Genomic DNA, 27,138 nt, shown 5'->3' with positions numbered 1-27,138 from the left:
GGCCCAATAATTTGCCTTTGACCCCACTGATGACAAGGCTAAAGTGAGTTGTTTATTCAATTTATAAAATATTAGGTCCTAGTCTTAAAAAGGTGTTCCATTAAGTGCTGGACCTACAAAGGTACATGTGATTCCTGCCCTCCAGGAACTCATAGTCTAGAAAGGCAGGAAAATATATCAATAAGCAACCAGAAAACTGTGTCAAGCTAGGGGTATGAACAAGGAGCTATACAAGCAGAAAGATCAAACAAGCTAATTCTGTTCAGGGAATAGAAGACAAGGGAAGAAAAGTGCCCAGAGGTTTCACAGCAAAAGCGATATTTAAATTGTCTCAAGGTAAACACACTGAAAATAAAAGGAGGCTGATTATTACAGACCAAGGGAACAGCAAAAATAAAGGCAGCAAGAATAAAGGTATGAACATAAAGTGTGTATGGTGGTGTGTTGGGGTCAGGGGAGATTGAGCAGGAAAAAGGGGTATGAGATATGAAGCAGAAAATCGTGACTAGAGATAGACTGGGACCAGACTGGAAAGTGTAGACTTTTCCTGAAAGCAAAGGATTTTACGCAGGGGTCTGGTGGCAAAGTGGAAGATGGATGACTGAGGCTCAGGGAGACTAGAAGAAGATCACTTACAAGACCTAAGCAGTAGCCAGGGTGAGTACTAGGACAATGGAAATTTAAAAAAAAAGAGGGAGGGAATTCCCTGGAGGTCCAGTGGTTAGGACTCCACGCTTCCACTGCAGGGGGCCCCAGGTGTGATCCCTGGTCAAGAAACTAAGATCCTGCAAGCCGCTCGGCGAGACCAAAAAAAAAAAAAAATCCACAACCCCAACCCCCCAAAAAATAGATAAATAAAAGAGGGAAATAATTGAGATACACTGTATTTATTTATTTATTTATTTATTTATTTATTTTGGGCTGCGTGTGGGCTTTTCTCTAGTTGCGGCGAGCGAGGGCTACTTTTCATTGCAGTGCACGGTCTTATTGCAGTGGCTTCTCTTGTTGCAGAGCACGGGCTCTAGGCGCGTGGGCTTCAGTAGTTGCGGCTCGCGGGCTCTACAGCACAGGCTCAGCAGTTGTGGTGCTCGGGCTCAGCTGCCCCACGGCATGTGGGATCTTCCCGGACCAGGGCTCGAACCTGTGTCCCCTGAATTGGCAGGCAGATTTTTAACCACTGCGCCACCAGGGAAGTACCGAGATACACAGTATTGCTGATTGACAGGATTGGTAATCAAATGAATGTTGGTAGATGAAAGGCAGAATTAAAAGATGATTCTGAGGGGAATGGGGGAATTCCCTCGTGGTTCAGTGGTTAAGAATCCACCTTCCAATGCAAGGGACACGGGTTCGATCCCTGGTGGGGAACCAAGATCCCACATACTGCGGGGCAACTAAGACTGGATGCTGCAACTACTGAGCGCGCAAGCTCTGGAACCCTTGCGCCACAACTAGAAAGAAGCCCGCGAGTGCTGCAACGAAAGATCCCGATGCCGCAACTAAGACCCGATGCAGCCAAATAAATATTTTAAAAAAGAGATGATTCTGAGGTTTCAAGCATAAGTGATCAAGGAGTAGTAATATTGTTAAGTGAGGTGAGGAACACAAAGGATTGTTTTTCTTTCTTACATGTAGAGTTTGAGTTATCTGTGGGACATCCAGATGGAAATGTCCACTAAGCAGGCTGCCAGGATGACAAAAAAGTGAGGCATTTTGATTTGGGAGTCATCAAAATGTATGTAATAGATAAAGAATGGATGCAACTTGTTTAGGGGTGAAGAGTAAGGAAAGGACCCAGGATGGGGAACAGCAGTATTTCAGGGACAGAGGAAGAAGTGGCTATGAAGGAGACTAAAACAAATAGAAAGGTTAAAGGAAAACCAGAAGTGCCTCAGTTTCACACTCAGTGGGAAGAAAGCACTAAGACACACACTGTTGCAAAGAGGTCTAAGAGGCTAAGGACTGAAAGACCACGTGAGCAGGCAACCAGGGCGCTGGTATTGATAAGAAAAAATTTGGTAAACAATAGGTGCTTAACAAAGTGGACTGAGAGGTGAATAAAAGAGAAAAATTAAATGTAAACTACTTTCACTAACTTTGGAAATGTTAAGAATCAGATCAGCAGCTTGAAGAGGAAGCACAGGTTTTTCAAAATGGGGGGTGGGGGGCAGGGAGGCAGATTTTAGCATGTTTATAGGCTGATAAAAGGGGACCCAGGAGAGACTGAAGATAAAAGGAGAAAATACTATCGAAACAAAGAAAAGAAGTTAAAGAAAACAAGGTTGAGAGCACAAGTGGCAGGGTTGGCCTTGCAAAGGAAAAATATTTCTCTCAGAAGAGAGAAGGGGGTAAACTGGCACTGGTGAGTACCTACATGTTTGTTAGACAGAAGAGAGGGAAAGTCTGAGGAAATTGATGCTTCTGTTTCATGAAATAGGAAGCAAATCACCTGCTGAAAACTGGGGTCAGGATTGGGAAATTTGCAATTAATGGTATGTCTCACTCACCAGACTATGAAGTACTTGTTAACGGGGCTTGTCTTATTTCATTTTTTATCCTCAACCTAGCACACAGTAAGGGCTCAATAAATGTTTACTGACTGAATAGCTGGCACAACTATTAAAGGCCCACTTATGGCTCCAAAGCCAAAAAATAAACACTCCCCCCCAAAAAAACCTCCAATAAAGTCAAATATTAAAATGTTATATTGCTAATGGCTACATAAGGAAATCAACTGGCTGGCTGATTGACAAAACTGACATAGGGAATCAAATGACCAAAAATAATCAAGAATGCTGGTGGCTATATATAAACAAGCAACCAAGGATTCTTAGATAGGTAGGAAGGGAAGTAAAGGTATAGGCTGATGGGAAATGGGAAAGGCTGTCAAAATAACTTCAATTTCAGTTTCAAGGGGCCATGATCCAGATTCAATCATTTGAGACACAGGTTGGTATTAACTAAACGTAAAATATGTTGGAGCTAGATCTTGGTTTCTAAATACCATTCTCCAATAAAAAGCACAAAGGCTCCTTGGAGAAATGGCTGATCTAGGGCTGGGGCAGGGAAAATACAATATGAGCCTGAAGCATCTTGTGTATCAGAAAGAAAGAAAGTGCTCAAAAAAATAAATGGATGTAGCCATATCAAGGGGACACAGAAGTCAACTTGAAAGCACTCCCAATGTCCAAAGCTGGGACAATTCCATCAAAATAGTGTATAATTGGATTATAACCACCCGCCTATAAAATAAATATACATGAGTACATGCTAGTTTAAATTAATGGAGAAGAGACAGTTTCCTCACAGAAGCTTAATTCCCACCAACCCCATTAACGGTGGCCTAGACTTAATTGCAAAGAATAGGGAAAGAGAAACAGTGGAGAAACCAAGCAAACACTACCTAAACCAGGTGTTGAAGGTTTTACCATCAGTAATGTCATGTGGTTATCACATACTCCTTGATAGGATGTGATGAGAAGGGCATTTCACCTGTGCACGTATTTTTTTAAAAAACCCTGTAAGCTCAGTCTAATAATGAGAAAAAAATCAGACAAATTCAGACTGGGGGATATTCTACAGAACATGGCCAATACTCCCAAAGACTGTCAAGGTCATGAAGAACAAGAGAAGACGAAGAAACTGTCACAGAGAAGACTAGGGAGACATATCAACTAAACGCAATGTGGTATCCTGCAATAGACCCTGGAACAGAAAAAGGCCAACAATGGATGAAGCCCATAAAGCCTGAGATTTAGCTAAAGTAATGTACCAGTGTCAGTTCCTTAATTTTGACAATGTACCATGACAATGTTAACAATGGAGAAAACTCGGGAAGGGGCATATAGAAACCCTCTGTACCATCTTTGCAACTTTCCTTTGAACTTAAAAGTATTTCGAATAAAAAGCTAAATAAAAAAAAAGTTGGGCCTGCTCCTGTTCCTCTAGGTCCTCCACATTTCTATGTAGTCGTGGCACACTGATTTGGTCATGAAACTCTTTACCCGGGAGTTAAGTGTTGGACAACTGCACTGATTAACATGTATGTAACAACAGTGTAGCTGGAAACCTTTGTTGGGTTTAGTATATGAAGTTATAACCATATTCTCCCCATTCCCAACCCTCTCAACACACCAGAGACATGGCTTTTTATTAAAAAAACTTTTTTTAATTGGTTTACAAAGGAGCTACAGACTACATTGAACTAATCTTTGTACAAAAAGGAAAAAAAAAAAAAAAAGCCCCAAAACACCCAGAGACAAAAGGTAGGGGGAGAGACAAGAAAGGAAGATACAAAAGAGCAGGAAGAAATTAAGACAAGAGATTAGCATCATACATACACAAGATCAAGGAGAAAAAAGAGCAAGAGAGATGAGAGAGCATTTAAAAGTTATTTCCCCACACAGCCCCGGTGATAATCGGATTGGAACCAACAACAAACACAGCATGAGATTATTAAGAGATTTAAAAAAGGCAACAGTGGTATGGAGACTGGTTATTGACAGTGTTAAGAGAGAGAAATAAACTTGTTTTAGGCACCAGAGACTGGAGCACTGCCCCTCCCTCCCAGAGGAGGAGAGACTCCGGAAGAGGAAGCAGGCCCTGGAGCAGCTGCCATTGGTGTGTGTAGATGTGGTCTCCTCAGGTCAACCTCAGCATGTTTTCCCAAAATCTTTGTGCCCTAGACTCTAGGTGAAAGCTATGGGATGCCACTGGGAGAAAGCAGTGATCAGAAATATGAAGACTTGCCCTTGTGCACACTGTTCAAGAGCAGCTGCTGGGAAAGTGGGGGTCTGGGTAGAGAATCCCATTCCTCTGTGGAGAAGGCACAGTGTAATTCCTGAAGGTGAGAAAGAGGAAAACACACACCCCAGGAGAGGTATCAACAAGGTCCTCACCACAGGCAGCCTCAGCCCCTTATGTTATGCTTTTTTTCGGATACTGAAGGGAGCTGAGGGACAATCACCATGCCTCTTCTTGCTCAGCAGGGACATGGAAGGCTGGGGTTGTTTGATAATGAGGAAAGGAGAAAATGGGACAAAATACTCATTTCCCTCAAATGAACATTGGGGAGGAAATCTTTTTGGGTTCGGGGAAGTCAAACTAGAGAAGACCTAGGAGGGGAATAAAGCCAGGGACTCCCATTTTTTTCCCTTTCCCAGACTCCAATCTAAGGCAAGTGAGCTAAATCTGGAAGAGGGAGTAGGAATTTAAGCTTAAGGCTGCTTCATGTCCTCCTGGGGGCTGGTGTTTAGGGAAGGCAGACAAAGAAAAGAAACAGGTCAACCTCAAAGCTGGTCTGCTCATCCTCCTAGATGAGGTCTGTACCCCAGGAGTAGAGCCAAGAGAGGCACCACAGAGCACACAGGCTCCTAAACAAAAGTAATAACCTACCCATACTTTATCAGCAGTTTTCAAAAGCAATGTTTTCCGGGATTGGAGAAGTGCCATATCCTCCTCCCTTTCCCCAAAGCTACTGCTGCCACCTTTCATCCTTGCACATAAGTTACTGGCTCTCTTCTAAGGGAGATGAAACTCTGAGATTTCACATTTCTCCTCCCAACTCCAAGAGGCTACTCAGCTTTGAATAGGGGAAAGGAGAGTTATGCAAAGGGCCCCTCACTTGAGGCAGCTAGACTATCCTCATTTCCTTGGTACCTGGATCAGAACTCCTTTGATCTGATCCCAAGGTCCAAAAGGCATCAGGGTACTTACAATTGAATGAAAACTTTAAGTAACTAGCACCAGGGCTCCCCCAAAGCACAAAAGGGGCCTGATTAATACCCTCAGAAGAACCCCTCAAAAGGTATATAAATTTATTGCGTCCTAGCAAAGATCTGCAGCTTCCAGTATTCACACAATGTGAAGATATTAACAATACAAAATATATTCTGAAGTCAAACATCTGCAGTTCATAGTGCTTTCTCAGATTTGTTAAAAAAATACAATGCTTAGTTTCCTATATAGGATATACAAAAGCAAAAAATATATATATGTATATAGTAGAAATAAAATCAATCAGCCATAGTAATTTACAGCCTTTGTCTCTAACCCTCCCCCAATCATAATCTTTACCCCACACTTCAGTCTATACTTTCTGGGATCAAGAGTTCTATCTATTCTGAACTCTGAGAAATGTCTGTTAAATTGCATTCTGCATAGCACCCACAAACAGGGTGCCAGTTGGGAAGTCCCTGAAGGAAGATGGTGTGGGCTGTTACTGCTCTGGGTAAAAAGTCAGACAGTCAAATGATAAGCAGATAAATGTGACTGGGCAACCTGAACGGACAAGGGAATAATATTACCACTCCTCTGGGCACCCCGCACCCCACAAGATTTGGTCATTAAAAGGTTAAATAAAAAAGCAACTCTTGAAAAAAATTTAGAATCAATAGCCTGTCAGTTACATTAATTTCTTCTGGCAAAAAGTTCAGGGAAAGGGACTTTCATCAATAAACTCCTGACTCAAGGAATGTGGGCTCCTAACTTCCTGTGGAAAAGACTGAGTGACTTACTGCTGCTGGGAGACAAAAGCAGAAGCTGCTTCAGTTTTAGGGCCAAACAAGATACTGGATCTGGAGCTTCCTTGGTGAGAAGGAAATAGGGCAAGTGGAAAGAACTGGATATAAATTCACTCGTGCTAATGAATGGAGTTGAGGGTAAACCAGCATTCCATTCCAGAGAAAAACATCATCAAATAACCTTCTAAAAGCTTGTAGGCTTCAGCATCATTAAGTTAGTTTATATCTAATAACTTCATACTGGGGAAGATTCCATTCCTTGAAATGCTCTAGCAAAATACTACACACTTCAGTGAGTTATCCTGCCCCTTTTCTCCAGAAGATGCCTATGAACATGATTACAGACATAAAATAACAGGTTCTGAGTTCTGCCTTTCAGAGGGAACAAAGGGTGCGATAAGTGGCTGGGCATGGATAACTTCTACTTCTGGGCATGGATACTTCTGGGCATGGATAACTGCTACAGTATTAATAGAATTTGATCTGGGGAAAAGTTCCTTGCAATACTTCCTGTGTTAAAAACAGTATTAAGTCTGCAGAGAAAGGACCAAATGAAGTAAACTTTTGTTTAGAATGTTAAGTTATTGTATTTCAGGTTAAACAACAACACAAACTTACCCAAACCCTAATTCGGATAGATTTTATATAAAATATATAGTAGAATTATAGCATCATCTATTTGTAGTCAAGGTAAATAGATTCATGAAAGGAACTAGGACTCTGCTATAAATCCGGATGTTGGTTTCACTTTCAAACACAAAAATAGTTTCTTCTTTTAAAAGTGCAGTAGAATATCCCCCATTCATAATTGTAACTAATTTAGCAAAAGCAAAGAAATGACCTCAGGAACATACCCAGGTTTTAAGATAGATTTCTAGGTAATGGGCCTGAAAGGCATTTGATCTGAATTTATTTTCCAACAATTTCAAATATTAATTTCTCATCTGTGTGTAGATATATACAGGCACAAACACACATTCACACACAGTCATACACAAACACTTCACTTTCTATCAGATTAGGGTAATTTTTTATTGCAGGTCTCTTATAGTATTGGCTAACAGAAAACCTATCCCCAACCTAACAGATTACACACATACACACAGCCATTTCCACACTTCCTCACAGTGAAAAGCTCTCTGACAAGATACCAGAAGGTCGAGAGAGACAATGTTTTAATGGCTGGGCCTTGAGGACAACTCTGGTTGCATTTAAATCTCAGTGCCAAATGCACTAAGAGTTCCCTGCCGCTATAATTTTTGGATCAGTCTCTTCAGCAATCAGGCCACGGAGAAAGCAGGATGTTTTTTCCTGATCTCTCCTATAAACCACAGTGGTAAGACAAGATTTCTTTTTGTTCTGGGCTATCATTCCCATGATCGTGTGTGCTTCCTTTCCCCTTAGGAACCACCCAAGGAAGAGTTAAGGGAAAAGATCAAAGAACCACTGCCTTGCCACTGGTCCATGCTCTGGAGTTTTGCAGAATGGAAACCCAGAACAGGTTCATTGGCTGATGCTCCTTAATAACATAATGGGAAAGAAACTACTGGGGATGTTCAAAAGAGGAAGTGTATTTCCTTTCAGAATGTGAACTCAGAAGCCCACACATCAAAGCTGAGAGCTACCTTGGAAGACAGTTGTACAAAGGTCCAAATAATCCACTAACTCCTGAACTGGACTACTTGAGTCACTTCCGCTTCTGAGCACATCATTTTCCTATTGAAAGCCCCTACCTATTATTTGACCATCTTTTCACAGTTTATATAAACTGATCCCAGATTATAACCTTCAAAGGGTCTCTTGTACAATTTCGTAGAAGGACTTCTAATTCTTGATGCTTAGAGCAGCTAATGAAGAGAGAGGTGCCTTTGACTCTCCAGCGCCAAGAGGGTGCCTGCGTCAGTAGTATTTTGAACACTCTCTTCACAGCTACCTCAAGCATTTGCCTGAGCTTCAAGGCTACTCTATTCTGCTGCTGGGACTAGGGACTTTAAAAGAACGACAGAAGTGCCTCATCCAGGGACCACTACCAAAAACAAAGCATGAAGTGATCAGGTAAGAGAAGGGGAGACAGAAATGGTTGAGTCAAGGAAGGAGTGCAAGAAGCTGATCCCAAATTAAAAGACAAAATTAAGAAAGGAAAACATTATGTATGTATATATAAACTAAAAGCAGAGCATATAAATGCTTAATCTGGTGGGAAGCCAAGACAACATCTATAGAAAATCTTGATGTGTCACAACAAGGCTCAGCCATAAGGAAATAAGGCAATATAAAAAAAAAATGACCAAGTTATTTTGGTCACAGAATGGTCTCCTTCCTCCTCCCAGCCAACCCCTGCAAATGCATCTCTATATATCTTTTATATATATATATATATATATAATATAGAATCTGCTTTTTGTTAAAAAGTATTTCAATGATCATATATATTTATCAAGGCATGATGGCTTTAGGAAAGGGGGGATCCATCATGGGGGAGCTGAGAAGGGAAATGCAGGAAGTGGAGACTGGGGTAAGAAGTGTTAAGAAACTGTTTGGGGTCAAACAAATGCTCATCAAAGGGTGGCACCAACAGAATTTTCACTAATGTTTCCCACTTCAAGGAGGTACTGATGATACAGGTGGATGCCAGGACCCCATCTCTTCTCTTGTATCCCTCCCCCAATTCTTCCCACCACCATGCATTTTTAATGCCTCACGGCTCTCTCTCTCCCACATGTCTCTTGGACCCATGCTACCTTGCATCCCAGGGTTGATGGGTATGGCCCATATGTCTCTGGCCCCGGGTGCCTGATCTCAGAAGCCATTGCCACTGATATTAATGGACTGCAGATCTGCCACCTGCATGACGTTGATGCCACTGTTGGCAAGACGGGCAATACCCTCTGGACAGATGGCCTCCATGGCTACCATGTTGGTGGTGATGAGGGCCGAAGGGGTGGAAGTGCCGCTGCCTTCTGAACCTGCCCCACTGTCCAGGGGCAAAGTGCCCACACTTAGGGCTACACCTGGGCCTCCCTTCTTATTCTGGTGGGTCTTAATATGCTTTGACAGGTGGTCACTCCTCATGAAGCGCTTGGGACACTCAGGGCAGGCAAATTTCTTCTCACCTAGGTAAAGGAAGAGAAAGAAGATGAGAAACTCACATCTCAGGAAGCCTTGTCCAATTCACTGCTTTCAAACTATATAAGGCAGAATAAAGCTAGTCCTAGAAGGTGATTACAAACAAGAAAAACCTGGTGACTATCTTTTGCCTTTTGGGGGAACAAAAAATAAGTAAAGGCTGGGGAATACTCAGAAAGGAAGGAGTATAGCAGAAAAGTAAGGCAGGACCTTCAAACTCCCACTCAAAAGCTAGCTCCTTCCTTCTTAAGGGTTTTCCAGATTAACTCCAATTCCATTCATGATCCATACAATCAGTTTCAAACATAAGTTGCTCAGAAATTTTAGTTATTTCATAGATATATTTTGTGTCTTTTTCTTTTTTTGACTTGAAATGTTAGAAATTTCTTTATTATTACTCATTAAGCATCAGCTTAATACTGCGGAAATTTCAAATCGCCCCCCAACCCCAAATTCTTGATAAAGAGCTCTTTTAGTAAAGACACGCTCTCTTCTCTCCTCTGTATAAAACTTTACAAAATAAAGGCAAAGAACTGTGTACATCTTGCTGTAAATGCTGCCCATAGCTGTGGAGACAGTGTCTTCCCAAGGCACCCTTTACTGTCCAGGTCCTGAAAGACTCTTGTTCATGAACTGTCTCTTTGCAAAGCAAGTCCACCACTTGCTATGTTTATCTTCCTGAGGGTCAAAAACTTTCTCACAAAGTCTCAGTCCAGTCTCTTGCCTCAGCTGTTGTAAGCAGGCCCTCATCACTTCATCTTCCTGTTTGTTTGCAGGTTTGGCGTAAATTGCATTAAGTGGAAAACCAGGCTCTCCAGGAATGGGAAAATTAGTGATTCCCAGCGTATACATTTCTTTCTCGCCTTGGCTTTTAGAATTGCAATTTTCTGAGTTTCTTTAGACACTGAGAAATGTAAAGAGTTATATATATCAAGATCCTATCAGCTTCATTCTTAATTTCATAGTTTTTGAAGAAGACATTGGCCTTGAAGTAACAGATAGCTTCATCCACAATATCTGTATCTTTTGTCTCTCTAGGAGTGGGTCCTTTGAAGTGACTTCTGATAGGCAACAGTGCCATGATTCCAATGAGTGTGGTGTCAGGGTCCATGGGGGAAGAGTGGTAAGCCGGCATCTTGGAGGCACCCAGGTTTCAACCCCAATGAGGAGGATCGGGTTAGAGCACGGTGCTATTTTGTGTCTTTTTATTCTGGCCTATTACTACCTCTCCCTTCCCCAAGTTCCTGCTCACCTGTGTGTGTGCGTTTGTGCCTCTGTAACTCGTCCGAACGTGTGAAGCGCTTCCCACAGTATGACCAGGTACACATGAATGGCCTCTCGCCTGTATGCCAGCGCAAGTGTGCCCGTAGGTGTGAGGTCTTGCCATATACTTTGCCACAGCCTTGCATATGGCAAATGTGCTGTTTCTTCTTGCCAGGATCCCCAGAGCCCCTGGAAGCGAGAACACAACTATTCATCATTCATTCTAGAGACAAAAATGAAAGAATCACAAAGTATACATCATAATTACTGGATCCACTCAAAACTAATCCAAACTTTTATTTAAAAAAAAAAAAGCCCTCTCTTTAGTATCAAAAGATAAATCTTTAGTTGACTCGATGTTTGATGTTTGAAGAGATAATCATTCTCAAGGTGACTTGTGAAATGTGAGAGGCATTTTCTTATATTTTTCTGGAAGTTAAGTCTCAATACAAGCATTTTCCATGAGAACTACTGTGAATATGGTGACATGGTGATATTTTTGGCTGGGAACTTACTTAATGAACAAAGCGTCTCTCCATTTAAGCACTTGGTGGAGAACTTTAACGAAAACATAATATTTTACAACTATAGAACTTTTCTCCTAGAATAAAGGTCAAGAGCCAAACAGTAAAGATTAAAAGCTGAAAAGAGGGCTTCCCTGGTGGCACACTGGTTAAGAATCCACCTGCCAATGCAGGGGACACAGGTTCGAGGAAGATCCCACGCGCCGCGGAGGAACTAAACCCGTGCACCACAACTACTGAGCCTGCGCTCTACAGCCCACAAGCCACAACTACTGAAGCCCATGTGCTGAGAGCCCACGCTCCGTGACAAGAGAATCCATTGCTATGAGAAGCCCACGCACCGCAATGAAGAGTAGCCCCTGCTCACCGCAACTAGAGAAAGCCTGCGCAGCAACCAAGACCCAAGGCAGCCAAAAATAATTTAAAACAAACAAACACAGAAACTGAAAAGACAGCAATATCAGAGACTTCAGTGGAAAAGGATGATGGGATGGATAAAAGTCAAAAGAGGGGAAATAAGGACCCTAACTAATTCAAGGTATGTAAAAAAAAATATTCCCTATATGGAGCAAATCCTAAGCTCCTCTCAGGAAATCAGCTCTGAAATGTTTTTGCCAAACCAATTTGTACCATGTGTGAACCATTAGTGGGCACTGGGGAGATTTCCAAGAGGGATTTTTCTTGGGTTTTAACAGCACATATTAGTGGGGCATGGGGAGGGGGAAACCAACACTAACAGAAATGAAATCATACTTAGGTAGAAATCACAGAATTTCCTTCAAAAACTTAAATCCACTTTAAGCTTTGTGAGAGGGAAACTCTATTGTACTCAAGTGCTTTTGATTCAAGTTTTTCCTGTAATATAGGGTAACCTACAAAGAATTCAAATTATTTCTTGTTTTGGTACATTTCTTATTTTTGTGCTTATTTTTAATGGAACAAAACTTTAACAGATTTTTTTCAAAGGCATTTAAAAAACTATGTGACTTTTGGGCTTCCCTGATGGTGCAGTGGTTAAGAATCTACCTGCCATTGCAGGGGACATGGGTTCGAGTCCTGGTCCAGGAAGACCCCACATGCCACGGAGCAACTAAGCCCGTGTGCCACAACTACTGAGCCGGCGCTATAGAGCCCACGAGCCACAACTACTGAAGCCCGCATGCCTGGAGCCTGTGCTCCACAACAAGAGAAGCCACTGCAATGAGAAGCCCGCGCAACACAATGAAGAGTAGCCCCCGCTCGCTGCAACTAGAGAAAGCCCCCGTGCAGCAACGAAGACCCAAGGCAGGGGCTTTCCTGGTGGCACAGTGGTTAAGAATCCGCCTGCCATTGCAGGGGACATGGGTTTGAGCCCTGGTCCGGGAAGATCACACACGCCGTGGAGCAACTAAGCCTGTGCACCACAACTACTGAAGACCGCGTGCCTAGAGCCCGTGCTCTGCTACAAGAGAAGCCACCGCGATGAGAAGCCTGCGCACCACAATGAAGAGTAGCCCCCGCTTGCCGCAACTAGAGAAAAGCCCACGCACAGCAACGAAGACCCAACTCAGCCAAAAATAAAATAAATTTATTTTAAAAAAAAGACCCAATGCAGCCAATAAATAAATAAATTTATAAAAAACTATGTGACTTTCTATTCTCTTTCAAAATCAGTGACTTGAAAAAAAGTAACTTGGAGCTCTCCAGAGATAATACTGAATAGCCAGTACACTAGTGAGAAAATTCGTCAGAATTCTCTTCTGTAGGACATATTAGATTCCTTGATGGAAGAATTTTCTACCCAGAATAAGTATTTTTATCAATTTTGAGAGAAAAAAAGATTATGGAAAACTCATGATTTTCACACAGCCACTGTAAAAAATCATTACAGTAGGTATGTTTCTTTTTCTTTGCCAGGCTGTTTTATAAGCTATCTTGTTAGGGGACTTCCCTGGTGGAGCAGTGGTTAAGCATCCGCCTGCCAATGCAGGAGACACGGGTTCGAGCCTTGGTCTGGAAAGATCCCACATGCCGCAGAGCAGCTAAGCCCGTGCACCACAACTACTGAGCCTGCGCTCTAGAGCCTGCGAGCCACAACTACTGAAGCCCGTGCACCTAGAGCCCATGCTCCTCAACAAGAGAAGCCACCGCAATGAGAAGCCTGTGCACCACAACAAAGAGTAAACCCCACTCGCCACAACTAGAGAAAGCCCGCGTGCAGCAACGAAGACCCAACACAGCCAAAACTAAACAAATAAATTTATTTAAAAAAAAAAAGAGTTGAAAAGGATCAGAGCTGGAACCAAGACCCCATATATAATCTAATCAAAAGCACTGTGCTGTCTCTGATCCCTTTGCAACACTGCCAACACTTAAAAATTTTTAAAAATAACCCTTTCTTTTTACCTCCAAGTCTATTAATTTTTCTTCTTTATACTCTTAAGAGATTGGCTGAGTCAACTTACCTTCCTTCACTATCTTTACAGTAGGGGCAGGTGCATGCTTCCCGCCGGGTCCTCCGACCAGCTTGGGGTTGGGGATCTGGGCTGTTCTCTCCTTCCTCTCCACCTGTTGGGTCATCATGTATTCCATCACCACCAGCCCCATGGAGGCCAAGCTGAGCTCCATGATCACCTGAAATTAAGCGAGTAAAAGGGTCAAGGTGGGAAGTAGGGGAAGTCGTCACAGTCGCAGGCATCTCAGTGACACTTCACTTTTACAGCACCATTTCTTCAAAACTTTGAAGTCACATTCACTGATACTGCCCATACTTGAAATCTCAAGAATCAGAGTTGAAGAGACAAAGAGCCAATAAGTCTATGAAAACATTCTCACTCAATTTTTAAAATGCAACTCTATTTATAATAGACTTGTAATTTTTCACCTACCAGGTTACAAAAAGTTAAAACTCTAATAATGCACAGAATTGGCAAAGGATACAGGGAAACAGGCATTTTTATATACAGGTGGTGATAAATTAGTACAAACTCTTTTTTTTGCTGTGCCATGCAGCTTGCAGGGTATTAGTTCCCCAACGAGAGACTGAACCTGCGCCCTCAGCAGTGGAAGTGCGGAGTCCTAACCACTGGACCACCAGGGAATTCTCAGTACAACCTTTTTGAAGGCCAATTTGGCAATATTATTAAAAATTTAAGTGCACATCTTCAAAGAAATTTCACTTTGAATCAGCAATGTCCTATGGATATATTCACGAGTACACAAAGATATGTGACAGTAATGTTTTCTGTAGCTCTTTAACAACAAAAACGGAAAAAAATCAAAATGTACACCAGTGAGGAACTAGTTAAGTAAATTACGATAAACTTATGCAATGGACTACTATACGTGCATTAAAAAGAATGAGATAAAGTTCTGTACTGTTATAGAAAGATGTACAACAAATCTCTTATTCATTCCCAGAACTAAAGTGCTATGGAACCAACCAAATGGAAGTGACTAAAAATAAGACTTCAAGGGATTCCAAACTAGAAAACATACAAAACCGGAAAGAGGAAACTTCCTAAAATGAGCAAAAAATTGTGCTGAATATTCAGCGGGAAATAGTACATGTACATTATAAATTTTAACACAAAGAGAAAAGGAAAGAGCTGAGGTCAAAGAATGCTACAAAAAGGAAGAAAATATCGTGCATACAATTTATTATGTTACTTGATGTCATTTCCTTTTAAAGATAAATTTGTGGACTTCCCTGGTGGCACAGTGGTTAAGAATCCACCTGGCAATGCAGGGGACACGGGTTCAATCCCTGGTCCGGAAAGATCCCACATGCTGTGGAGCAACTAAGCCCGTGCGCCACAGTTACTGAGCTTGCCCTCTAGTGTCCGCGAGCCACAACTACTGAGCCCACGTGCCACAACTACTGAAGCCTGTGTACCTAGAGCCTGTGCTCTGCAACAAGAGAAGCCACCACAAGGAGAAACCCGTGCACTGCAATGAAGAGCAGCCCCCGCCCGCATGCCGCAACTAGAGAAAGCCCACGTGTAGCAACAGTCCCAAAGCAGCCAAAAATAACTAAAATTATTGTTTAAAAAATAAATAAAGATAAATCTGTATGAATCACTATAATTTCTGTCCTGGTTAAATTAAAATAGATAAATGCTACAAAGCTCCAGGCCAGTGTTTCTCAAACTTTTTAAACTTGCAACCCACAGTTAAAATATATATATGACACTGTGACCTAGTACATAAACATGTAACTGAAACAAGTTTCACAAAAAATGCTTACCCTTATGATAAGCAGGGTATTCTGAAATTTTCTAGACTCTATTTAAATTTTTTTTCCTTAATGCTGGTCATGACCCAGTATATCGATTTTATGAGTTACTAATGGGTCACACTTGACATTTTCAAACACCGCCGCTCTAGGCCAATAGACAGAAGCAATGTTTTAAAGGAATACATAACATTCTTTTCAAGCTTTCAAATCTATCAATAAGCATTCACCTATGAAAGCACCTTGTAAATAAGTTAATGACTCTATTCATATTTAAGATTCCAATAATTGGAGAGTATTGAAATGGCCAGCTTTGTTTTATCTATTTTATAAAGAAGGAAACTAAATAAACGGGGTAGGTCAGACTTAACATCTAGAAACCTAGGCTCTTAACTTTACTTCTGTACCTAATTTCAACTCTTTTCAGCTCATCAATGTAATTTCGAGTCACAATACCTAATAAGCAGCTCTCTTTGTACTTTCTTTCTCACTCTACCACTTCTAAGCACCAGCTTATTGCATTAAAATAAATTTAATTTGAATATTTTGAGATTTTCATGATACTGGCAGAACTAAAACTGGGAAGTACTGGAGTACAGGTTAAGAACAAGTTTTGAAGTAAGACAGATCCTAGATAAGAGCCCCTACACTATGATTTGATTTGCTTTTCTGGCAGTGATCGAGTAACTTCTCTAGTTATCAATTTCTCCATCAGTAAAATTGGGATGAAATCTTAACAATCTCATAAAGTTATTGTGAAAAACAAATGAAATAATACATGTAGGGCGCTTAGCATAGTATCTGTCACATAGCAAACATTCAATACATTGTAGCTATTACTATTAGGAAAATATCTTGTGGAAAAAAGATAGTGAGAAATCATGGAATAAGATACACCAGTATTTCACATAATCATTCCACCTTAAAATTGTATGTGTTACTGAGTGGAAACTCCCCCTAGTGGGGATGGAGAATTTATCCTTTAAAATAAGCCAAACAGCTCAGCAGACAAGACAGGATGCTAGTTAGTATTGCCAGTGGTTACCTACCAAAAATTACCTTCAGAAGAGAAATTTATAAAACTGTAGATCCAGCTATCTATAATAAGTCTTTAGAAATAAGACAAAACTGTGGTGTATATCAGCAGATCATCTTCTTTGATCTATTTTCCAAGCTAACCTAACTCCATTAAAATTTGAGAAGCAATTCATTAATCCCCAAAGTTCTCCCTTGTCCCAATCAACTGGAAAGAGGCAAATCTTTCTCCATTTTATTGAAACATAAGAATAATATTCAAGATAGGCATAATACACTAAATAGGAACACAGAGAAATACTTAGATATCAGGACTACTAAAACTAAATCTCTAACCCTCTTTTCAAATTCTTATGAAATGGACAGTCAAAAATTAACATCCTCCTGGACCCCCACAATGATTTCAAATCTTTTTAAAATAAGAAAACTGAGAATGGGCTTAGATAAAATGAACAATTTTGAATTTCATTTAACAAAAAGAACGGATAAAATGTCAACAAAGCATCAACATCAGACCAAAATCTGTTTCCTGCCTCTTTTAATAACAGTTTTAGAAAAAGAACAGTTTTATCTTAAAATGTGGCACTGGTTAAGCAATGAAATAAATTATGGATTTTCCTTTCCATGATTAAAATAACTAGTAAACCAAAGGCACAGTTTAATGACAGTCTTGCCCAACCCAGTGGTTGCCTCTAGCATCAGTTTCTGAAATAGCTATGGTAGTTACACACTTTTTTAGTTTCCTCAAAGTGAAGAAGTGTGCTGAAGTCATGAACTTTCAAGACCACCACATGGTAAGTCAAACACCCTATTCTTCTCTGAGAAAAAACTTGGGTAATACTAAAATAAGATGAAATAAGAACCTCCTCAGTAATTTTCAGAAGGGTGGTTCCCATACACTTCCCTATTTATCTGCTTTCTGAAATGATTTTGGGAACACTGTGTTCTTTAACTTTAATTCAGTAAGTATTAATACAGTAAGACTAAAACTTTAAAACTATACCTATATTAAACACACACTGGGTTTTCTGAATATGTTTCAATTTACACAACAGATTTAACTCAAAGAAGCATATCTCAGACCACAAAGTGTTTGTGTCTTTTCAGCCATGTTGAAACAGAATATTGGTAACACCACTTATGCGTGAGGAACAGGTATCCAGAATATGTCCCCAAATCAAGAAATAAAAACATCTCTAAGGACTTCCCTGGTGGTCCAGTGGGTAAGACTCTGTGCTCCCAATGCTGGGGGCCCGGGTTCGATCCCTGGTTGGGGAACTAGATCCCACATTCCACAAGTAAGAGCCCACATGCTGCAACTAAGACCCCACATGTTGCAACTAAGACCTGGTGCTGCATTAACAAAAAAAAGTCTCTAGTAACAGAAATAGATGATTCACAATACATAAGGATCCAGGGATTGAACCAAAGCCCCCAGTAGTGAAATTCCTAACCCCTGGACTGTCAGGGAATTCTCCTTTATATTTCTAAACAATAATAATTTTATTAATCTAGTTTCCCAGTCCAAACAAACTATATTAGAGGTAGAAAATTAGAGAAAAAGGAATAGAAGAATCATACCTTTAATGGCACAAAAACTGACAACTGGGAGTGATATATATAAATGACCCATAAATCCATCCCTATATTGACTATTTGGTTACTCTTGAAGTACAGTCTAATGTAAAAGAGATAAGATAAATGCTTGATTCTGTCAATTAGTAGTTTTTAAAATAATGAGTTGGTTTCCTAGACTCCTTAAAAAGTGACTAACGGGGCTTCCCTGGTGGCGCAGTGGTTGAGAGTCCGCCTGCCGATGGAGGGGACACAGGTTCGTGCCCCGGTCCGGGATGATGGCTGGGCCCGTGAGCCATGGCCGCTGAGCCTGCGCGTCTGGAGCCTGTGCTCCGCAACGGGAGAGGCCACAACAGTGAGAGGCCCACGTATGGGGAAAAAAAAAAAAAAGTGACTAATGAGTTCTCCTTTTCTTAAAAATCAAGTTTCCTGAGATACAATTCACATACAATAAAAATTCACCCTTTTAGTAAGTTTAGACCAGGGTTCTCAAACTGGCACCATTATACTCCCCAGGAGACATCTGACAATATAGGCATTTTTGATTTTCATGTTTGGCATCTAGTGCTGCTAAATATTCTACAATGCATAGGACAGCTTTGCTCCTCCCCCCCCAAATAATTACCTGGATCAAAATGTCAATAGTGCTGAGGTTGAGAAACTATGCTTTAGGCAAATGTATACAGTAAGTAATGTAACCACTAATAAAGCATGATACAGAATATTTCCACCACCTCAAGTAGTTCCCTTAAGCCCCCCCCATAGTCAGTCTTTTTTGCATTGATATGAACTCATGGATTTAAACATATTTGATGCTTCTATCCACTGCAGTTATTTTTCTTACTGATGCTCAAGCTATCCTGCACTTGGCCACAGAAACATCAAGTTGGCTCCTTTGTTCTTTGACAAGATGTCTCACATTTGATATTAATTTTCTGCTCTAGATCTAGAATCAGCTATTTCTTCAAGTATTCCTAGTTTCTTTTCATGGGAAATTAGTATTCAGGTACCGTAATCTGGTCCTCTAGTCATTTTAACTATTTGAAGCTCTAGTAGATTCCACAGGAAGGGATCATGTGAACACTCTTTCCTTTATTCTTACATGTTAGTGATCTTTATACTTGGAGGTCTATTTGTCTGAACAGAAAATTCTTGGTTGTTGTTTTATTTCCTTGATTCTCTTAAATGTTAATCCATTGCATTCTAACACTAAACATGCTGTCAAAAAGTCTAGTGAAAATCCATTTTCCTTCATTTGTAAGTGATTAGGTCTTTTTTTGCTAGGATGCCCAAATGTCATTTTTCTTTAAAGTCCACCAGTTTTAATAGACTATGTCTCAGTGTTGGCCATTCTGGGTCGATTTCCCCAGGCACATTTTTAAATTTTTAAAATAAATTTATTTATTTATTTAAATTATTTGCCTGCATTGGGTCTTTGTTGCTGTGTGCCGGCTTTCTCTAGCTGCGGCAAGCAGGGGCTACTCTTTGTTGTGACGTGTGGGCTTCTCTTTGCGGTGGCTTCTTTTGTTGCAGAGCATGGGCTCTAGGTGCACAGGCTTCAATAGTTGTGGCACATGGGCTCAATAGTTGTGGCTTGTGGACCCAAGAGCACATGCTCAGCAGCTGTGGCTTGTGGGCTTAGTTGCTCCACAGCATGTGGGATCTTCCTGGACCAGAGCTCGAACCCGTGTCCCCTATATTGGCAGGTGGATTCTTAACCACTGTGCCACCAGGGAAGTCCCTCCCAGGCACATTTTGGGAAAGTTTTCTTTCTGTCCCATGCATTTGGCTGTTTTCTTCCTCAGGAACTTAGTTAAGATGAATGTTGGTTCCTCCTTGCCTATATTTCGTATCATTTCTTCTCAAACTCCTTTACTTCTTTTTTTTGTAATTTATTTTTATTTATTTATGGCTGAGTTGGGTCTTCGTTGCTGTGCGCGGGCTCTTTTCTCTAGTTGTGGTGAGCGGGGGCTATCCTTCGTTGCGGCGTGTGTGCTCACTGCGGTGGCTTCTCTTGTTGCAGAGCAGGGGCTCTAAGCATGCAGTCTTCAGTAGTTGTGCCTCACAGGCTCTAGGGCGCGGGCTCAGTAGTTGTGGCACATGAACTTATTTGCTCTGCAGCATGTGGGATCTTCCTGGACCGGGGATCGAACCCATGTCCCCTGCATTAGCAGGTGGATTCTTAACCACTGTGCCACCAGGGAAGTCCTTCTTTTTTTGCTTTCTTTTATTTTAAAAGCTTCCCTCCTTCTATTAAATATAACAAATTAATTGCTTTATTTTGTGTTTTTTGAGTCATATTTGTTGTCATTATTTGATGTTCCTTTTATTTTCATCTTTATTTCTGAAATGATTTTTTCCTCTTATTTCTAATTTTTTTGTGTGGTCCATCAGTTCTCTTTTCAAATTCTCCTTTTCTCCAATCACCTCAATTCTGATATTTTCCTAAATAGAAGGTAAACTTCCATCATTTCCTAAATTAGCTCATTTTCAATTTTCATCTGTTTGGTGAGCATGTCTTTCCAGGAGCCTTCCACTGCCTTAGGGAGTTTTTCTGCTTCTTTCTGTTGTTGCTATTGCTATCTTTTGCTAATAGTAGTTGTACATGGATTCAAACTCATTTTTAAACTTAAGTGAGTTTTCCTGTAATTTTGTGAGGAAGGGGTATGAGCCAGGATGGGTTTTTCTAAGCTTCATGGCTTTAGAGATTTTCTCTTATTTTTGAAAAGTGACTAACAAACAAAACACAAAACAAAAAACATACAACTCTTCCTTCTTTCTACCCTCTGCTCTTTCTCTGACTTTTACCTTGTCCTTTTCTTTGTTCCTGTCTTGCTCAAAGTAGATTCTACCCCTAGAAGTTTCTCTCAGTGCAGTTTTGCATTAGAACTTCAGTTTGTTAATTTCAAAAGTTGCCACAGTTTATCTCCATTCCCTCCTACACACCCTCTAAGGGCAGAACCCCTTCCCAGTTTCAGTTACTATTCTAGATGTTTCTCCAGTGAATACCTGTTGGTGATTTAGAGGTTCTCCTGTTCTCAGGGCCATCAGAAACCCTGTTGCCTTCCCTCTGCTTCCTTCCCTTCACAAATGCCAATAATCAAAGATCTATAGTTCACTGCAGATACAAGGTTTGATTGTAAAGTTTTTGGTTTTGCTGTCCTAGTTTCTCTAGCTATTGTAATTTTTTTTGTTTTGGAACAATTTTAGATTGATAGAAACATTACAAAGATACTTCAGAAAGTTCTTGTATATTCTTCTTCCTTTAATGTTAACATCTTACATAACCAAGGTACATTAGTCAAAACCAATAAATTAATATTGGTATAATACTAGTAACTAAACTGTAGACTTTACTTGGATTTCACCAGTTTTTCACTAATGTCCTTACTCTCTACCAGGATCCTATCACAATACCACATTGCATTTAATTATCACGTGTCCTTAGGCTCCTCCGATCTGTGACAGTGTCTCAGTCTTTCATGACCTTGACAGTTTTGAAGAATACTGGTTGGTATTTTGTAGAATGTCCCTCAATTCGGATTTGTCTGATGTTTTCTCATTAGACTGGAGTTATGGGTCTTGGAGAAGAATACCACATAAGTGAAATGCCCTTCTTATCACATCATATTAAGAGGTACATGATATCAACATACTCTGTTTTTAGGAGGAAGATCCAGGAAGATTTAAAAAACTGGCCGCCATTATGTTCCCACAATTTTCAGTAAATAATCTTTTGAAAGTTTTAAAATAAAAAAAGAGGGCTTCCCTGGTGGCGCAGTGGTTAAGAATCCACCTGCCAATGCAGGGGACACGGGTTCAAGCCCTGGTCCAGGAAGATCCCACATGGCGCAGAGCAACTAAGCCTGTGCGCCACAACTACTGAACCTGCGCTCTAGAGCCCGCGAGCCACAACTACTGAAGCCTGTGCGCCTAGAGCCCGTGCTCCGCAACAAGAGAAGCCACCACGATGAGAAGCCCGTGCACTGCAACAAAGAGTAGTCCCCTTTCAACTAGAGAAAGCCCGCGCGCAGCAACAAAGACCCAACGCAGTCCAAAATAAATAATAAATAAAATAAATAAATTTTTAAAAATAAAAGAAACAAAGAATCGTTCATCTAAAATAATTATTTAGGTGGACTCCTCATGCTCTATGTGTGGTCAGTGGTATGTATATGTATGTGCACTAGGCTATGGCACTCAATAGCAGATACTAATTCTTTTTTTTTTTGGCTGCTCTGCGCAGCATGTGGGATCTTAGTTCCCTGACCAGGGATCAAACCTACGCTCCCTGCATTGTTAGTGCAGAGTGTTAACCACTGGATCACCAGGGAAGTCCCAGCAGATACTAATTCTTGTTCCCAGTTTTCAATCTCTCTTTCTTTCTGCCTAAAAGCCACCTGATTTTTGTTCAGGGTAACAGTGTGCCAGGTTAAAAATATTCTCCTTCCCAGATTCCCTTGCAGATCAGGAGTAGCCAAGTAACAAGGTTTTGGTCAATCAGGTATAAAACAAAATTGCTAGATAAGACTTTCAGGAAACCTCTTTAATTGGGAACAACTAGGCTTGCTTCCTCCTTTATCCTGTCTGGAAAGGTCACAATGACCCACAGTGGAGTAGCTGCAAGCATGGCAATTGTCCCACACTAAGGCAAAAGTAAACGTGGCAGGGGTTCCTACTGTTACCTGGAGATGCCACACCAACTTTGGACTCACTATCTCCAGATTTCATATTATATGAGAAAAATAAACCCCTATCTGGTCAAGCCACTGCAATAGGTTTTCTAGTACATACAGCTAAATGCATTCCCTAACTACAAAAAAAAAAAGGAAAAAAGAAAAAGGGAATTATGTTTTCTTAATGTGAGTCATGACTACATTGGGCATAGAAATTTTTCTTGACTGCAATCTGTATCTCAGTATGTTCTACCAGTATTCTGTGTCACTATTTTGTGTGACTCAAATTGATGAGAGTCTTTAATTTTCTTTGTCCAACTCCCAGAACTATGCCGTAAGTGGGTAAGCATGTAACAAAAAATTCTGATGATAATTTTGTATTAAACTAGACCACATAAGAATAGAGAATGGGCAACAGAAATTTATTTCCTTCTGCTCCAGAATGCAAGCCCTTGCTAATTCACCGGTAACTTGTGCTCTATAAAAATCCATATATACACCTGGCTTCTAAATTTATTTATTACACATTGAATCTTTCCTGTTTTAAAATTACAACATATTTTACACACACACACACACACACACATGTATAAGTTATAGGCTTTACTACATATAAACTTACTTAAGAGCTTATCCCTATAGTGCCTTATACCACCATGTGGACTTCCTAAAGGCAATCTGTAGAAATGTTTATCAATTATTTACTGTCTATTGCTCCAGGTACTATACAAAGCTCCAAAGATTCAAAGAAATAGTTCTCACTGTTGAAAAGCTTGTAGTTCACTAAAGAGAGAAACAGATAATTTCAAAATAATGATACGAACGTTACAGTAAAAGCCATCCAAAAGATGTTCCAGAATTGAAAAGGGTAATTTCTCCAGTCTGGAATTTCAGAGAAGGCTTGCTTCCTAAAGGAACTGAGATTTGGGCCAAACTTCAAAGAATGCATAGGAGTTAGCCAAGTGAAAAATGTTGGCAAGGGAAGGGCATCCCAGGCACAGGGAAGACTATGGGCAGCATAAAGGAATGTAGTGGAGTGTGGGATGATGGTGGAGTAGAGAAGATGTAGGTGGAGAGATGAACTTCAGAACAGATGATATTATTAGATGCAAGACAGATATTTAAATGACTGATTTTTTAAAAAGGTGATGGTAGATAGAGTATGGAGAGATAAGCACTTTCATACAACTGCTAGTAGCATGACTGCACAAAAGCATATGTCAGGGAAACAGCACGGTGTGTGTAGGGCATGTTGGCAATACAGACCAAGTCTATAAGATAGAGTGTCTATATAGACCAAGTCTATATAGACCAAGTCAATATAGACCAAGTCTATAAGATATAAGTGACTAATGTTTAACCCAGCAAGTATACCTCTAGGAATAAGGACACGTGCCAGATATTGTATCAAGCTCTGGCGATAGATATAATCCTGGCCATTATAGAGCTTCCCAGCTTCATTATCTCACTGGGAAGACACAAAATGAAATCAACAAGTATAATATCTGTCCTATAATTTGTATATTAAAGTACTAATAAAACACTCTAATAAGAGAAGTATTAGAGTTGGGAGGGGGACTATTAGAAAGAAAATAGTGGAATATTCTGGGCTATTTCATTAGATAATGGTGAGAGATAATAAAGGTCTAAAGTAGGGCAGTGGTTCCAGTAAAGAGTAAGGCATGGATAAAAAAAGTATTTAGGGGCTTCCCTGGTGGCGCAGTGGTTGAGAGTCCGCCTGCCAATGCAGGGGACACAGGTTTGTGCTCCGGTCCGGGAAGATCCCACATGCCGTGAAGCGGCTGGGCCCGTGAGTCATGGCCGCTGAGCCTGCGCGTCCGGAGCCTGTGCTCCGCAATGGGAAAGGCCACAACAGTGAGAGGCCCATGTACCGCAAAAAAAAAAAAAAAAAAGTATTTAGGATTTAAAAGAAAGCAGGATTTAAGCGGCTGAATACAGGGAACTTCAAAGTTTCTGGGATATAACTGAAAACAGCAAGACTGCCAGGGATATGAACAAAAGACAGGCAACAAGCATTTTTAAAGATTTTTTGAAGATACAGACTAAGGGACTCATTAAAACTAAATAACCCAGGGAATTCCCTGGCAGTCCAGTGGTTACGACTCCGTGCTTCCACTGCAGGGAACCGGGGTTTGATCCCTGGTCAGGGAACTAAGATCCCACAAGCTGTGCAGTGCAGCCAAAAAAACAAAAACAAAACCAAAAACTGAATAACCCAGTAAATTCACTCCTAGGTATATAATCAAGAGATATAAAAACATGTCCACACAAAAACTTGTACACAAATGCTCAAAGCAGCATTAGTCATAATAGCCAAAAAGCAGAGACAACCCAAATGTATATCAACTGATGAATGGATAAACAAAAATCGGTATACCCACACAATGAAATATTATTTGGCAATAAAAAAGAATGAAGTACTGATACATGCTACAACATGAATGAACCTTGAAAACATTACGCTAAGTGAAAGAAGCCAATCCCAAAAGACCATATATTGTATGATTTCATCTATAAGAAACATTCAGAACTGGCAAGTACATAGAGATGGCAAGTAGATTAGTGACTGTCTTGGACTGGGGATGAGGAACGAGAATGGGGCATGATAGCTAATGGGTCAAGTGGTGTTTCTTTTTGGGGTGATGAAAATGTTCTTAAATTCGAATTGTGGTGGTAGTTGCACAATTCTGTGAATATACTAAAATCCACTGAACTGTACGTTTTAAATGGGTGAATTATAGAGTATATGAATTATAGCTCAATAAAGCTGTTTTAAAAAGCAAACTATAGTTCAAAAAGTTCTTTTTTAAAAAAGGAAGGAAGGAAAAAAGAAAAGGTTCAAAGGGGAAAAGTGAAAAGAAAAAACCTACACTGTCAGGGATGAGGGGTACCACAGGAATAGGGAGACAGAAAATATTTATTTTTTATTTATTTTAATACAATAAATCTTTATTTCATCTCTGTTGTGTGCCACACACTAAATTTAGGTTCTACGGTCAAGGACCCAAACTCTAGTGAGATAAAACACAAGACAGAAAAAGGTATCTCTAGCTGCCTTTTTTGCTCTGGATGTCAGGAAGCTGAGAGACAAACCATATGTTCAAAGTAACTTTAGATATTGAAGTTACAATATCACACCTTTGTCACACTTCAAAAATAATTCTGGGCAGATAAAGTACAATGTTTACAAAAATGTCTGGAAAGAAAGACTGGAAAAAACTTTAAAAACACTAATATTGGTTTCTTTAAATGATGGGTTGACTTCTTTATATTTTTCATATTAAACAGAATGAAAAATAAAGGGAGGGAGGGGAGTTAAATACACACACACACATATATTTAAATATGAAAAGAGAACAATTATCAAACTTTTAGGGACTTCCCTGGTGGCACAGTGGTTAAGAATCCACCAGCCAACGCAGGGGACTCGGGTTCGAGCCCTAGTCCGGGAAGATTCCACATGCCGTGGAGCAACTAAGCCCGTGAGCCACAACTACGGAGCCTGCACTCTAGAGCCCATGCTCCGCAACAAAGAGTAGCCCCCACTCGCTGCAACTAGAGAAAAGCCCGCGCGCAGCAATGAAGACCCAATGCAGCCAAAAATAAATGATTAAAAGACAAAAACTTTTATAAGGCATAGACCGTAGAGATCTATGTTATGATTTTTTGAATTCATTAAAGAAACCACAAAAGAAAAGATCAATTCATTTGACATACAAAAATAAAAAGCTTCTGTATTAGAAAAAGCCAGTAAGAACTTGAGGAAGTTATTTTCAGCAAATGAATTTCTTTATTTAAAGAAAGAGCTCAGGCAAGTTCCTAAAAATATTATCATGCCAGTAGACAAATCAACTGGTATAATCTGTAAACAAGCAGAAGGAGGGCTTCCCTGGTGGCACAGTGATTAAGAATCCGCCTGCCAATGCAGGGCACATGGGTTCGAGACCTGGTCCAGGAAGATCCCACATGTCCCGGAGCAAATAAGCCCGCGATATGTGAGATCTACTGAGCCTGCGCTCTACAGCCCGTGAGCCACAACTACTGAAGCCCGTGCGCCTAGAGCCGCTGCTCTGCAACAAGACAAGCCACCGCAATGAGAGGCTCAGGCACTGCAGCGAAGAGTAGCCCCCGCTCACCACAACTAGAGAAAGCCAGCACACAGCAACGAGACCCAATGCAGCCAA

General features: G+C 40.6%; 1 protein-coding gene and 1 pseudogene across 1 annotated transcript in view; both read right to left on the bottom strand.

Moving 5' to 3' along the window:
- Nucleotides 1-4,074: 4,074 nt before the first annotated feature.
- SP1 (Sp1 transcription factor) overlaps nucleotides 4,075-27,138 on the bottom strand; it is a 45,309-nt gene continuing 22,245 nt past the window's right edge. Inside the window, exons 4-6 of the mRNA XM_060024866.1 lie at nucleotides 13,879-14,047; nucleotides 10,900-11,099; nucleotides 4,075-9,634 (exon numbers count right to left, since the gene is read on the bottom strand). Coding sequence (XP_059880849.1) covers nucleotides 9,321-9,634; nucleotides 10,900-11,099; nucleotides 13,879-14,047 — 683 coding nt within the window. The 3' untranslated portion in view covers nucleotides 4,075-9,320. The remainder of the gene's footprint in view (nucleotides 9,635-10,899; nucleotides 11,100-13,878; nucleotides 14,048-27,138) is intronic.
- LOC132433725 (actin-related protein 2/3 complex subunit 3 pseudogene) lies at nucleotides 9,543-10,890 on the bottom strand (annotated as a pseudogene).

This window comes from Delphinus delphis, chromosome 11 (assembly GCF_949987515.2).
Source record: "Delphinus delphis chromosome 11, mDelDel1.2, whole genome shotgun sequence".
Lineage (NCBI taxonomy): Eukaryota > Metazoa > Chordata > Mammalia > Artiodactyla > Delphinidae > Delphinus > Delphinus delphis.
Note: the sequence above shows the minus strand (reverse complement) of the source record. Positions and strands in the feature narration are given on the sequence as shown.